The sequence below is a fragment of the Jatropha curcas genome, chromosome 9 (genome assembly GCF_041381405.1).
Source record: "Jatropha curcas cultivar XTBG-Jc1 chromosome 9, XTBG_Jcur_1.0, whole genome shotgun sequence".
In the NCBI taxonomy this organism is placed as follows: Eukaryota; Viridiplantae; Streptophyta; class Magnoliopsida; order Malpighiales; family Euphorbiaceae; genus Jatropha; species Jatropha curcas.
Genome location: NC_143159.1, coordinates 6,054,405 through 6,067,937, shown reverse-complemented (window position 1 = coordinate 6,067,937; position 13,533 = coordinate 6,054,405). Strand labels below are relative to the sequence as shown.

General features: G+C 32.9%; 3 protein-coding genes across 3 annotated transcripts; 1 reads left to right on the top strand and 2 right to left on the bottom strand.

Moving 5' to 3' along the window:
• The first annotated feature begins 2,469 nt into the window (after nt 1-2,469).
• On the top strand, nt 2,470-5,281 carry LOC105639030 (uncharacterized). The gene is made up of 4 exons (XM_012222967.4): nt 2,470-3,633; nt 4,107-4,226; nt 4,314-4,455; nt 4,564-5,281. Exons 1-4 carry the CDS (start codon nt 2,810-2,812, stop codon nt 4,741-4,743), a joined length of 1,266 nt encoding a protein of 421 aa, XP_012078357.1. The 5' UTR covers nt 2,470-2,809; the 3' UTR covers nt 4,744-5,281.
• A 3,200-nt stretch (nt 5,282-8,481) lies between these two features.
• Nucleotides 8,482-9,994, bottom strand: LOC105638882 (small ribosomal subunit protein uS13c). The gene is made up of 3 exons (XM_037636632.2): nt 9,771-9,994; nt 9,054-9,278; nt 8,482-8,959 (listed from the first exon to the last, which is right to left on the bottom strand). Exons 1-3 carry the CDS (start codon nt 9,882-9,884, stop codon nt 8,792-8,794), a joined length of 507 nt encoding a protein of 168 aa, XP_037492560.2. The 5' UTR covers nt 9,885-9,994; the 3' UTR covers nt 8,482-8,791.
• A 414-nt stretch (nt 9,995-10,408) lies between these two features.
• On the bottom strand, nt 10,409-12,358 carry LOC149493519 (small ribosomal subunit protein uS13m-like). Its single transcript, XM_089726400.1, has 4 exons — nt 12,199-12,358; nt 11,183-11,407; nt 10,972-11,095; nt 10,409-10,759 (listed from the first exon to the last, which is right to left on the bottom strand). Exons 1-4 carry the CDS (start codon nt 12,277-12,279, stop codon nt 10,683-10,685), a joined length of 507 nt encoding a protein of 168 aa, XP_089582526.1. The 5' UTR covers nt 12,280-12,358; the 3' UTR covers nt 10,409-10,682.
• Between the last annotated feature and the right edge of the window lie 1,175 nt (nt 12,359-13,533).

Sequence of the window (13,533 nt, the reverse complement as noted above, 5' to 3'; positions counted from 1 at the left end):
TTCTACAATTTGAAATGAATGTATGTGTTTGGATTCCAATAATTACAAATTCAACCTTCAAATTTTTTGAAAGGTGAAAGACCAACTTAAATTAACTACAATTATAGATTACAGCACTATAAATGAAATGGGAGGGAGAAAACTCCACTCCCTTATATTAGACATAGTTGCAAGCAAGTGTGTAACACTGTTCGCTGATTCTCTAGCAAAAGCATAAGATGAATAAGACAGTTCTTTCAAAATAGATTTACAGTCGCTAAAAATATTGCCAAAATAAGAAGAATATGCAAATCTCTTAGCAAGAGCTAATTTCAAACTTTAACTTGAAGTATGAGGATTTAGCAATTCACTATTGTGTAAGACTTACTATCTTAATAATTATTGTTCTTTCTGTTCAATTTATTTACAAAAACTGAATTTGTAGAAGGATTAAGAAGTTAATTTAATTGAAATTTTTTGCTTATTCTTTCCTAATTTGCCTTAAAACCTCATTAGCTCTTCTTATTCTTCTTCTTTCTTTTTTTTTTTTTTTTAAATCAAGAGGTGTAATCTCCCTTGGATTATAGAACGTAAACGTTTTTAGTCGTCCAAATAAAGTGTGATTCTTGGATATTGAACTTGTGTTATGGTCTTTACAAAAATTGAACTCTGCTTTTTTTTTTTTTTTTTTTTTTTTTTATGTTAGCCAACCTAGCTTTTAAAACAATAACAAATGCATTTAATTTAAAGTTGACGTATCAAAATGGAGGGAATTGTTTAAAAAAAAAAAAGGAACAATCAAATTAAAAATCAAAAATTTAACAAAGCAATGTCAGATTAAAAATTTACGGAGTAAACTAATCTACGGTGTGTTCACTTGTAGAAATTTGAAGTAGTTTAGAGTTTTATGTTCAAATTAATCAGTTTTTTATTTGGAAAATTAGAAAACAGCTTTTAGTTTTCTAAAATTTAACTAAGGTTTTAAAAACAACTTTTTCCACAGTTTTTCTTTATAATAAAAAACATGTTTTCCAATTGTTTTCCATTTTTATAAAATAACATTTTCATAATTAAAGTTATAATATATATATATATATAATTTTTCTATAAAATATATTCATTGAATAAATAATTAAATAATATAAAAAAATGTATTATACTTTAATATATAATTAATTTTATTATTACAAATATATTATATCATTTTTCTTTAAAAAATTTTACAAAATGATAAAATTGATATTATTGTTATAAATAATCAAGAATAAAAATTTAAAAAATTTTAAATAAGAAATTCCTATATTTTTTTATAATATTTTATTTTAATTATGAAAGTCATGAATAATTTTATGAAGTTTTTAAATTAAAATATAATTTTTTTTATTTTTATCAAGTGAACAAATTTTTTATTTTCTATTAGTAAAAACACCTTAACTCGAACACTTTTGTGTACCAAAAATACTGGGCAAAATGATTTTTTTTGAAACTTTGAATTGTCTCTTTAATTTCTTCAAAATATTCTCTTACAAGTACTAGCCAGTCGAACATGTAATTTCTTATGCATGCATGTTTAAAGAGAAAGAAAAAAAAAAAAAAAACATTATGAAATCACCGTATATGTTTGACACAATGTCTTTCAATAAAATAATTGGATGTAAGAAAATTTTTGTATTTATTTTTAACGTATAAGAATAACATTAACAGCTTATTTGAAAAGAAGGAAGGAAGGAAAATTGAGATAAAAAATAAGTAGAGAATACCTTAAAGAAAATATGGATTGAATCAAAATAACCATTAAAATTCTCTCCGGCCACAAAAATACAGTGTCCTCCAAACTGCAGAGAGAGTGGTGGAGATAGAATCAAAATTTCTTCTTTCTTTTATTTTACTTTCAAATCAAATATAGGATGAAAAATTAGGAGGGAAAATGAATACCAACGTAGAGCTCACAATTATCATTTGATTCAATACATTTAAAAAAAAAAAAATTAATTCAATTCGTACATATATGAAAGATATATTTGCGAAAATTAAAAATATTACACAGTTTAAATATTAACGAAGAGATAAATTGGTAACGGTTGTGCTTTGGAAATATAAGCACATTAAATGTATTGTCAATATTTTGTCTGTAATTTTTTATTTTACACAATTCATGTAATAGATAAAGGTAAATGAAGGGCAATATAGACTTGGCATTTTTATCTCCTAATAAAAATTGATAAGTTTGTCTATATATACAAATTAAACGTCAAAAAAAGAAAATTTCAAGGGAGTATTATTATTAAAGATATATATAAAAAAAAAAAGCAGTGTCATGTTCAGTATATATTGGAGGGAGCAGAGAGCACGACAAGATTGGTGTACCCAGTGTCTGTGCGCTGTATGAGTTCCGCGCCTCTGTCTCTCATATCACGCCGCCATTGATAAACATTGGTTTTTTGTCTTGTAATGTATGGGGGCGAAGAGGTATAATGGGTAATCTCTAATTCCAATTTCCATCATTACACAAATTTTTATATCCCTAAAAAGTGAAAGAAACTGACTCTTTGCAGGAGAAATAAAGCTTCACCCTTTTGCTTGCCCTACCCTATTCTTCCTCAAACAGTTGAATCTCTACCTTTCTCTGCTCTTTCCCCTATTGGGTTTCTTTGACCTTGTTATTCTCCTTCATTTTTAATTCGATCCTTCATCTCTTTTTCTTCTTTGCCTGGACATACCCATTTTCTTGATAAGCCGATTATCTTTTCTCTTTGCCTTTGTCTTCTTCTCTTCTTCTTCTTCTTCTTCTTCTTCTTCTTCTTCTTGGTCTTTCTGTTTCTTTCGAAGTATGTGCAAAACCCCTCTTTCTCCTTCAATGGCTTCTCAACCGACAAACCCTAACTCTAACTCTAAAATACTGAACCCTAAACCATTAAACCCACATGCTTCTCCTTTTCTGAAATCAGAAGCAAAGAAAACAGATTTGGCTTTGCCTTTAGAACCCTTTCTTCCTCACAAAATTTCCACTCTTCAATCGCAGCCGCTCCCACAACCACCAGTCATGTCGGTGCCGTTAGCAGCTCAGGGTTTCCTTTACTATCCCGATTTTGTCTTTCATCAACCCGCTCCAGCTTGGACAGACCCAGCTGCACCAACAGTGTACTATAATGCTCAAAAGCAGGCATCGCATGCTAATATGACGCCTTTCTGTACTGGGGCTGTGGGCAAGGAGCTGATCTTGTATAACGCTATTGCACAACCTTTAGGGACCTACTCTGGGTTTTATGATCCTAACTGTGATTTACAAAAGGACTCTAGTGCTGGTGATCAGACTGTGCAAACGAGGATTACGGGTTTTACTAAATATGGGGTATTGGGTTGTAAAGAGAAGAGGATGTTCAATAGAAATGGCAAAAAGCTTCGTCTCGCACCACCGAGATTAAGGCTACAGAGAAGTGCTAAAATGGAATCTTATGCAGAGGGATTTTGGGTACCCAAAAAACAGAAGTCGGATAAGGAGTTTGAACATGTTGGTTCCCAGACTTCTACTACTGTAATGAAGAAGAAAGGAGACTCTGATGGTGCTCTAGTTGCTTCTGTTGCTGACAGAGATGAAGTAAACCATGAAGGAAAAACTAGTCTCATGATAAGAAATATTCCGAACCAGTTCGAGTATGTTTCTCTCTCTCTTTAATAAGTTTATGTTTGATGATTCCGTTTGATTTCTCTATACATGGTTGATTTTGGTGTTTTCGTAGACAATTATTGTCTTTGCCTCCATTAATCACTTGCTTAAAAAACCTAGTTCTTAATCTTATTATATTTGTTATTCTTGCTCCAGCGTCCGTCTGTTTGTTTTCGCTTTGTGACCTTTGGCCTCCAAAACATTATCAATAAAAGCTGGTAAAAGTGGAAAGGAATTAATGGCTGATCGTTTTGTCTTCCTTTTCTTTTTGGTTGTCTTTTTTGTACTGTTGTACACTACACAAGTCCAAAATTAACAAGTTATTAATGCTTCATGCTCCATGTGAATAATAAAGGCCCAAATGCTTTTTTCCTTTTCTAATGTTAATTTTCCATAAATGCCATTCTTTTATTCGTTAAAGGGATTTGTTTTGTTTTGTTTCTTTATGGAAATGGAATAGAAGGCACGATCTGCTGCGTATTCTGGACAAACATTGCCTTGAGGAGAACAGAAAGGCCAGGTTACAGTCTGATCCCGTTAGGTCTGAGTACGATTTTCTTTATTTGCCAATGGATTTTAGGTAATTATTTTTCGTCCATTCTTGTTTTTATTTATTCTTTATAGATCCAGAATATTTTTTGATTGGAATTTTGATGGTGAAAATTAGGAACCGGGCAAATTATGGTTATGCCTTCGTTAACTTCACGAATCCAGTTGCTGCTTCAAGGTTTTGGAAGAGCTTCCATAAATATGAATGGCCTGTTTATGTTAATAAGAAAATTTGTGAGATTTCTTGTGCTGTTATTCAGGTTATATATGTTCAAACCCTATCTTTCTTTTGGTTCTTTGACCAAAGATTTTCTATTTTGGTGAATGGTTTTTTCATTTATTAAATCTTGGTTTGTTCTTGTACATAGGGAAAAGATGCGTTGAAGAACCACTTCAGGAACTCGGTTTTTTCTTGTCACACCAATGGATATTTACCTGTAGTTTTTTGGCCACCAAGGGATGGCCATGTCCGCTCCAAGATCATCTTAGTTGGTAGACGTGCTGCAGCCGCATCACCACCGCCACCACCAAGAGGCCCAGCGAATTAGAAAGCTTGAAACAAGAAATTTTTCCATCTGAAAGATTAAAGAAGGTGGTAGCTTTTGGATTCTTGGATTTGGTGCGGAGACTAATAGTAACTTTTTAGGGTTAATGATTGAAATAATGTTGTAAAGAGTGTCTGTCGTAGCCTGTGTTTGCATTATCTTCTCAGATGGTGCTGGAATGGAGGTGCTACGTGGCAGATTCTGCGGTGAAATGGGAACACGGGGTAGTGACTGTCAATTGGTACTAATAGATGGGTTAGGGATTAGTGATCGTGTGTGGGTGATTGTAGTCCTCTCTCTGAGTCTGTAGGTTTTCTTACTGGAAATTAAAAGTTGGTCCTGTGTTTTCATTATCTCCCCAGTAAGTTGGGATTAGTGCAAAGTCTGGGGTGAATTGGAAACATTGGTTTAGGTTTGGTTTAGCTAAGGATTTTGTAAAAGAGCACTACACCCTAATACATGTGTTGTAATTTAATATATATGATGATAGCTTTAGTGGTTTCTACTCTTATGATTTTTATGTATTGCTGACTAATTTATAGAGTATGTGTATTATCATTATTGAATGTGTAAAATAAAGGAGCAACTGATCTATTTCTGACATAATTTAAAATGATTAAAAAGAATGGTAATATTTTTCGTTGAGATTATTTATTTAAATGAAGGTTCGTGATATAGCTTTTCCCTTTTTTTTTTTTTTTTATAAGTCTGAGGGAGCTATATGATGTCTATTTTTCCATTAATAAGAGTATTTCCCACATAAAAAGATGGCTCGAGTCTTGAGTTTAAGCAACCTTATGAGAAATCAGTTTTATATAAAAAAAGTGTTCGTAATGAAAAAAATAAATAAATAAAGAGGAGAGTAATTTTATGGGTTTGCCTTGATAATAAATTATAATGTTATTTTTTAAAAACAAGAAATACTATGTGGAATGTTAAATCCATTAGAGGGAGAAGGGATATGAATCCTTGACTTCTTTTTTTATGAGCGCTTCACTTTTGTCATCCAAATTAAGGATTATTTGAATTTGAAGTCAAGTCTTTTATCACATACAATATGGGCTATATTTAACAAAAATTTGGGAATCATCTTAAATTTGATAACTTTGGAAAGGACGTCACGTCATAGTTCATATTGCCCTCGTTAGGTTTTTAAGCAAAGTTTGAAGTAGGAGAGAATCGCAAAGTAATGATGACAGACAAAAAATTAAATAGTCATTCAATGTGGGAAAAACATTTGTTTGTAATTTTCAAAGTCAAATGAGCACAATATACTCATACATGCACATGACTAATTAAAATACAAGTCAAAGACATATTTCCTTCCAAATAATAGTGCTTAACATTGTTAAATACCGCAGCATTTGGCATAGTCTTTTCAATATCAGCATATAATATTTTAGGAACACAATTTTCAACATCTTAAGTAACGTTTTTTCTTTTGTTTACTTTTATTATTGTTTTTAGAACATTATTGGAGGGTTGTATGATTGGATTGTCTATAAAAGTCAAATATTTCTCACTAGACAAAGAGTTCAGATATTAGGACATAATGTGTATATGGACACATCTTCAATTGCAAGCGAAGTTGCAGATGCAGTGTTGAGATCAAAGTGAATTGGTGGATTTATCTTAATTTTTTGATAATTGGATTGGAGTTGTGAGCTCTTCTTTAATTTATAAAAGGCTCTTTTGTGGAAGTTGAGGGACCCTTTATTCTTTCAAAAATTTTGGAGTAAAATCATTAAAATAGCACCCTAATTCCTTTAGTAGGGCATAAGAAGACTCCTTGTAAATATTCAAATTTTTACGCTAATTTCAAACTTTGTATTTCAATTATTCCTTTCCTAATGAACACCTAATTCCCTCCTTTAAGCCTCTAAACTGAAAATTCAATGCATGCCTCTTCTCTCTCATGCATGAGTGAGTTTGCGTAGAAACTTGAATAGGAGTTAATGGTGTTATAGGAGCAAACTAGAAAAAAAAAAAAAAAAAATGAAAAAATTATAGCTAAACTATTTCCTTGATTCTTGTGAAAATTTATCTAAATAGAATAAAGGGAATATGAGTTTTTCTGAAAATTCAAATTTTTACGCTAATTTCATTTTTCAATTTATTTCAAATTTTTTATTTCAATTATTTCTTTCCTAATTAACACCTAATTCTCCCCATTAAGCCTTTAAATTGAAAATTCAATGTATCCTTCTCCTCCCTTAAGCATGAGTGGACTTGCATAGAAATTTAAACAAAATTTAATGGTATTTTAGGGCAAATAAGAAAAAAATAAGGAGAAAAATGCTTTTAAACTATCTCGTTAATCAGCATGAAAATTCAGTTTTCTCTATTTAAATAGAGAAATAAAAAAGGAGTATGTCATTTTTTTTTTTTTTTTTTTGCATTAAATGCATTGTGCAAAGACTACTCTATCGTCAAAAATTTTACTGCAAAAGGTTGAATCTAAGCAATTATTTGTGTTTCAAGTCAAATTAATTATACGTTCACAAATGGAGAAATTAATGATGGTTATGGTTGGAGAAATTAATAATGGTTATGGTTTTCAAGGCAATTAGGGTTGACGGTACAACTTTTGTAAATTAGAAGAATGTCCATTCGATAAGAGTTAAAGGATAATAAGATTTGAAAAACAAAATCATGGTTGACTCTAATTATATTTGCTCAAGAAAATGAATTCAAAAAAAGAATAAAAATTACACCCTTATCCCGTGTGTGTATATATATATATAGACCTAATTTGACTTTCGTATTAATTAAGAAAAATTAATTAATATAATTAAATTATATCTTCTGTTTTTTTTTTTCAAAAATATCCCTTTGTAATATTAAATGATGGACATTAATTGAGAATATGAATGTACATTAAATAGCGATATGTTAAGAAATTAGATAATAAATGATGTTTTAAGAGAAAAAATAGGACTGTATTTTGAAACAGACGAAAATAGGAGGGAGTAGCATGTTATTTCCAAAACATTTCATTATATTAATCATTAAGTAATAAATAAAAATTGACGAAAAGAGAGATTCAAATTTAAATTTCAAATCCAAGATAAATGGGATAGTTCATAAACTTAATGGGAACTTTCTATCCAGTCCATACATATGTTACTAACATATATCCAGCCCATCATAAATGGATTTAAATGTGAACACGTTGATCCGATAGTTGACTAGTATGGCCAAGATTAAAGTTATAGACTACCTGCGTTGAGGTTTTATGAAGAACGAATATGAGAGAAGTGGGTGAAGGAAGAGAGGAATGAAAATCGAGAGAACGACAAAGAGTAAGATCTATGGCGTGTGTATTTGTAGCAAAAGCATTCAATGACGCATATAAACTGGCATGTGGAATGACTCAACTCATATAACCTAAAATATAATGACCATGAGAGCTAGAGAAACTCATCTTTCTATCCAGACATAGGGTGCTAATAGTAAAATTTAACTGTCTCAATCCAGGGCAATTGCACCAAAAAAAAATTCTGAGTTCCTTTTGGATTATATCCCAAGAATACAACAAACACTACTCAAAAGACGGGGAGAAGTCAAAGTAATCTTTCAATTACATAGATTGTACATTAATTCAGGACTATGGTGAGAATGAGCCAAACCAATCACAAATTAGCTCAAATTGATAACATATGGTAACATATGTTAATGGGCAGCAAAACAGGACCTCATAAATCACCAACATGTGCTCTCTTTAAAATTTCTCATGCTATCTTCCACAAACAAATTTCAATTTTATCTGCAAACGTACAAGCAACTCAACAACAAACATTACAGTTTTGAAAGTTTAGCTAGTTTACAGTTGTGTTCATAACATCATTAAGGAATCAAAATACCTATGCCGAAAACACCCAATATTGATTAATGAACATCAACAAAGTGCATGCAGCAGGCTACTTAGAGTATTAAAAACTGAGAAATAAAGAGGATGGAAACCACAAGCACTTGCCTAAAGTAGAAACTCGATTGCATTAAGTCGTTGTACCAGGACTACAGAGTGATTGCATTGCAACCAAAATTTGAATTATCGGGGAGCTTTTTTCTTCCCTGCAACAGTGACTCTCTTACCCTTCAAGGTTCTGCAATTGTTCTTAGTGCGCTGTCCTCTACATGGTAAACCTTGAATATGTCTTATTCCTCTATAGCACTGAATCTCCTTCAACCTCCTTATGTTGAGAGCATTAAACCGTCTCTGAAATATTCAAGATTCAAAATATTCAGAGATAAAGATTGCCAATTTTTATTTTAAGAAAGAAAGAAAATAGAGAAAGTTAAAAGGGATTTACTAAATCGCCTTCAATCATGTATTTGGAGACCTCATCACGAAGAGTAATAAGCTCCTCCTCGGATAAGTCCTTAGTGATTTTGTTCTCAAAACTGAGATCAGCAAGGATTTGGCGAGCCCTAGACCGGCCAATGCCATGGATATACTGAAGGGAGTATTCAACTCTCTTGTTATTAGGAATCTCCACACCTCCTACACGAGCACATTGGATGCTTAAACCATGGACCTAAATACAACATAAGAGAAATAAACCATTGCTATGCATTAGCATCCAGCTACTTCCAATAAAAACAAAAGGGCAAAACTCAATTACATTGTTTGAATCCTAGAATTCTCAACGCTCAGGACCTTCAAAAGAAAAAACCCTTTTTAACTCGATTGAACTTGCTTGAACCAAGTAATTGCTGATAACACACCAAATTATGTCTAAAATCAACTGCTAAACACGCAAAGCTTTCATCAGATTGCCAAGTAAATGCAGGATATAGCAGTAATTAAAGCATTTGGATTGCCAATAATTTTTTTTCTATACATACGTGAATACCTCTAATTGATAAGCCTAATTACAATTCTAAGCTAACTCGAGTTCAGATTTTGAGAAATCACAGAGCTTGTAGAAACAGGTAATGTAATAGAAGTCAAATAAAAAACAAGAAGAAAGAGAAATACAAAACAAAATAAAAAATAAGCTTAAAATATTTAATGAAATTGGGCTTGCCTTAGGAGGGCTTGCGATCGGGAGAGAGACGAAGGCAAAGAGAGAATTACTTCGCCGGTTGTTGCATATAACTGAAAGTGAGGGTGCCACGGGCATTGCCAGTGCTTGTGCCATTTTTTCTATTTGCTAAAGTTTCTCGGAAGCCAAACAGACGGTAAAGAGCTCCACAGGCTACCAGTCGCTTATCCAGTTATCCTATTAACGGCGAAACTTAGGGGTACTCGCTCAGACAGAAAGATTAGTAGCATACTCAACTCTCTACAATACGAAACGCTGCGTTTTAGGGCCGAAGTCCGATGTTTTTTGGGCTTTCTGGCTTAAGCCCACAGTGAAGTCGAGGGAATTTTTTATAAATTAGTGTTTTTCTTTTTTTTTTTTGGTCATATTTTGATAAATTAAGTATTAATCACATACTGTCCATGTATTTAGCATTACTACCCATTACTTCAGGACGGAGGAAAAAGTTAATTTACCGCCCACCAACAAGAAAGAATAATAAATTACCATTTATTCACTGAATAATTCTAAGACTTGCAAGTTATCATATATTGTCTAATTCAGTACTAATACTCTGTTTTTTTTTTTTATTTTAACTGCCTTTGAGACCAACTTGAAATAATAACTTGAACGCAAATAACTTCACCTCTAAAGAACAACATCCTTCGATAATTTAACTCATAAACAACCAAGTAGTCCCCAGATTCGGTAACCACTTATTTCTGTAAATCCTGCTTCATACATTGCAAGTATCCTAACATTCACGCTAAGCACAGAATTGCAAAATTAAACATTCACAATTCACACATTACTATTCAAAACCAAAGACACCATCAAAAAGCCAAAATTAGAAGACTAAATATAGTTTAGTCACTGCCAACGCTGGTAGTTACTCTATCCTTTTGGTCGCTTCGATTAACCTCCTCTTTCTTGACGTCTTTGTATCGATTCAGCTAGAGATAGACGTCCATCCAGATTGCCTCTTCTTTGTCCTGAGAGATAATATGAAAGCAAATCTAAATAAGAATAGCTAACAAATAATAACAAGTACACATCCTAAGATAATAATAACTGAATTTTATTGATTTAAAATACAGCACTTGGCTTTCAGTTTGATTCAGTTAAAAAACTGATAATGCACTTCAATAATAGAACAATCTGGCTCGACAGTGTTCAAGGCAATCAATGTTATTAACATCCTTACCCTTCCTAGTCCGGGCATTGGTTTTAGTGCGCTGTCCTCTGCATGGCATCATGCAAACATGATTAAATCCTCTGTGGCACTGAATACCTACCAATCTCTCTATATCAGCTTTAACATGTCGCCTCTAAACCACCAAGAATGAATCAATTAGAACGAGTAACTCACTGGAAAAGAAGGTAAAATGGAGTAAAGAGAGAAAGAGAGAGCTTACTAAATCATCTCCGATCAAGTACTTGGAGACTTCCTCTCTAAGAGAGTGAAGTTCAAATCCAGTTAAGTCCTTGGCAGGCTTGTTCTCTAGGCTTAGGTCGACAAGGATTTTGTGAGCTCTTTGGCGGCCAATTCCCTGAATATGCTGAAGGGCATACCTCAACCGTTTTTCATTTGGGATTTCAGCATTACCAATTCGAAGGCATTGCACCCTTTGGCAACGGAACTGCAAAAAAGTGAGTTAAGGATTAATCTAAAAAGAGAAGAACTCCAGTCAGATTAAGAAAAACATATGAGTAGGAAGTTGCAGTTTGTGATTTATAAATTGTTTGGGACACCAAAAAACTAGAACCTCCATCCCAAATGAGAATACATCAACGTTATCATTGATGACCAAAAAAGTTCGCAAATACACTATTCTGTACTTCATTTTCTGGAATCTAATTACCAAGTAAGAACCTTTTGCTTGATAAAATCAATCACGATTCACGTATTTCATAAGTTCTAACATTTCATATTAAAATTGCAATCACGAGAATTGCTGTTAAGCGTTTCCAAAATCTACTGTAATTGTGTTTTTTTAACTGATAAGGCATAATAAAATAAATGGCATATGCAGAATATAATAAACTAGCCCAGTTAATAAATGAGGTTGAAACTTGCACAGTTGACCTTAAGATAATACCAGAGTCCATAAGCAAGCAAACAAATAAAGAGAAATGAGAAAAGAAATAAAACAGAACTACAGAACCGAGCAGAGGGAATATCATAACCATAGAAAAGATAATATCAGACTAACACCACTGTATCACAGATTGCCAAAAGTAGCAGTGCAAGACCTTAACTTGATTGCTTATCCATTTTGTTTTTTGGGTAACAAAACAAGAAATCAAGGAAATAAGAAGTATTCAGCTCTAAAATTTCTAAGCATCAATTGATAAAACCCTACATTCAAATCCTGAAAACCCTAAAACGCAAAATTAAGAAAGACGGAGTATTTGGTACAGTGAAACTCACCGATAAATTCTGTAGAAGAGATTGACCGATATTAGAAAGTATTCCGACCGATCCACGCGAACCCAACCTTCGCAATGCCATCTTAATCTTAATAGCAGCGAGAAGAGAGATGCGCAGAGGAGTTGATAAACGAGAATGTTTTAATCCAATTCTATTAGTAATTACAGAAGCGGTGAGAACAATAATGGCTGGTTGCCCCCCGGGCCCAATCCAGAGCCCATATCTCTATTAAATATAGCTTAGAGCCCATAACTCTATTTATTACATTCTTTTTTTTTTTTTTTTCTACCAAAGAGTTAAACTAAAATGACATACATAAATTCTTTGCAAAAGAAAAAAATGACATACATAAATGCTTTTTTGTTTTTTATTTTTGCAAACTAAAACTAAGATAATTTATTTACTCAAATTAAAAAATTTCTTGAATAAAAAAAAAAATCTGTCTGAATTTTTTAACTATTAGTTGCCTATTCAAAATAAAGAGGATGGAAACCACAAGCACTTCGTAAGTAATTGTATTAAGAGTAGAGATAATACCTTTAATTTACAGTTTTATTTATTAAATATTATCTTAATCCAAATCAAATGACGTTTTGCATAACTAATATTCATAGCTATATATATATATATATTACTTGTTAATCTACAATTTTATAATACTTAATCAATTGTTCTTGTTCCCAACCAATCTAGTTAATCCTCCGAGGTTGGCCAGTTGATCCTCGGCCTTGGCCGCCATCGCCACCGAAATTGCCATAGAAATTAAAATTGCTGCTGCCACCACCGCCGCCAAATTCAAATCCGCTGCCGCCAGCGCCTCCATAAAATCTAAAATCCCCGCTGCCAAACGAGGTGGACCCGCCCCATCCGAAACCGAACCCTCCACTATTTCCACTCCTGCCTGCGCCTGACCCAAAGGTAAAAGAGGTGCCATCAGGACCTGAACCTGTAGCCCAAAGATAATTCCAAGTCCCATCACGCGATGACCCAAACTCGGAACGGAAGTCCCATCTCGGGTTCTGGCTGTTGCCGCCTCTGCCTCTACTGCTACCTTGATCTGCCATCTCCTTGACTTTTTGGTTTTTGGTTACTGCTTATGCTTTCTTTCTTCCGGGAATCAAATGATCACACGACAGCAATTTATTGTACACAGGCCCATTCAAGTTTTGCAATTGGTTTTGGTCAGGTATTTTAATTTTTGCACTAAGCCCATTCTCAAACCCATGTAATTTAAGGACTTTTTATTTTTTCATAACCGGATATGTAATCCCTCTGGACCATAAAACATAAAAGTTTTTTACCCTTTCAGTATTTGTTGGTGATCGAACTTGTATT

Excerpts from the sequence above, each read along its gene's own strand:
- LOC105638882 (XM_037636632.2), bottom strand. The coding sequence starts at position 9,884 with ATGGCACAAGCACTGGCAATGCCCGTGGCACCCTCACTTTCAGTTATA. Across the intron at positions 9,279-9,770 it reads CGATCGCAAGCCCTCCTAAG|GTCCATGGTTTAAGCATCCA; the intron begins GCAAGCCCAATT and ends TGTTGTATTTAG. Across the intron at positions 8,960-9,053 it reads ACATGATTGAAGGCGATTTA|AGACGGTTTAATGCTCTCAA; the intron begins GTAAATCCCTTT and ends TGAATATTTCAG.
- LOC149493519 (XM_089726400.1), bottom strand. The coding sequence starts at position 12,279 with ATGGCATTGCGAAGGTTGGGTTCGCGTGGATCGGTCGGAATACTTTCT. Across the intron at positions 11,096-11,182 it reads ACTTGATCGGAGATGATTTA|AGGCGACATGTTAAAGCTGA; the intron begins GTAAGCTCTCTC and ends TTGGTGGTTTAG. Across the intron at positions 10,760-10,971 it reads CAATGCCCGGACTAGGAAGG|GACAAAGAAGAGGCAATCTG; the intron begins GTAAGGATGTTA and ends ATTATCTCTCAG.
- LOC105639030 (XM_012222967.4), top strand. The coding sequence starts at position 2,810 with ATGTGCAAAACCCCTCTTTCTCCTTCAATGGCTTCTCAACCGACAAAC. Across the intron at positions 4,227-4,313 it reads TATTTGCCAATGGATTTTAG|GAACCGGGCAAATTATGGTT; the intron begins GTAATTATTTTT and ends GGTGAAAATTAG. Across the intron at positions 4,456-4,563 it reads TTTCTTGTGCTGTTATTCAG|GGAAAAGATGCGTTGAAGAA; the intron begins GTTATATATGTT and ends TCTTGTACATAG.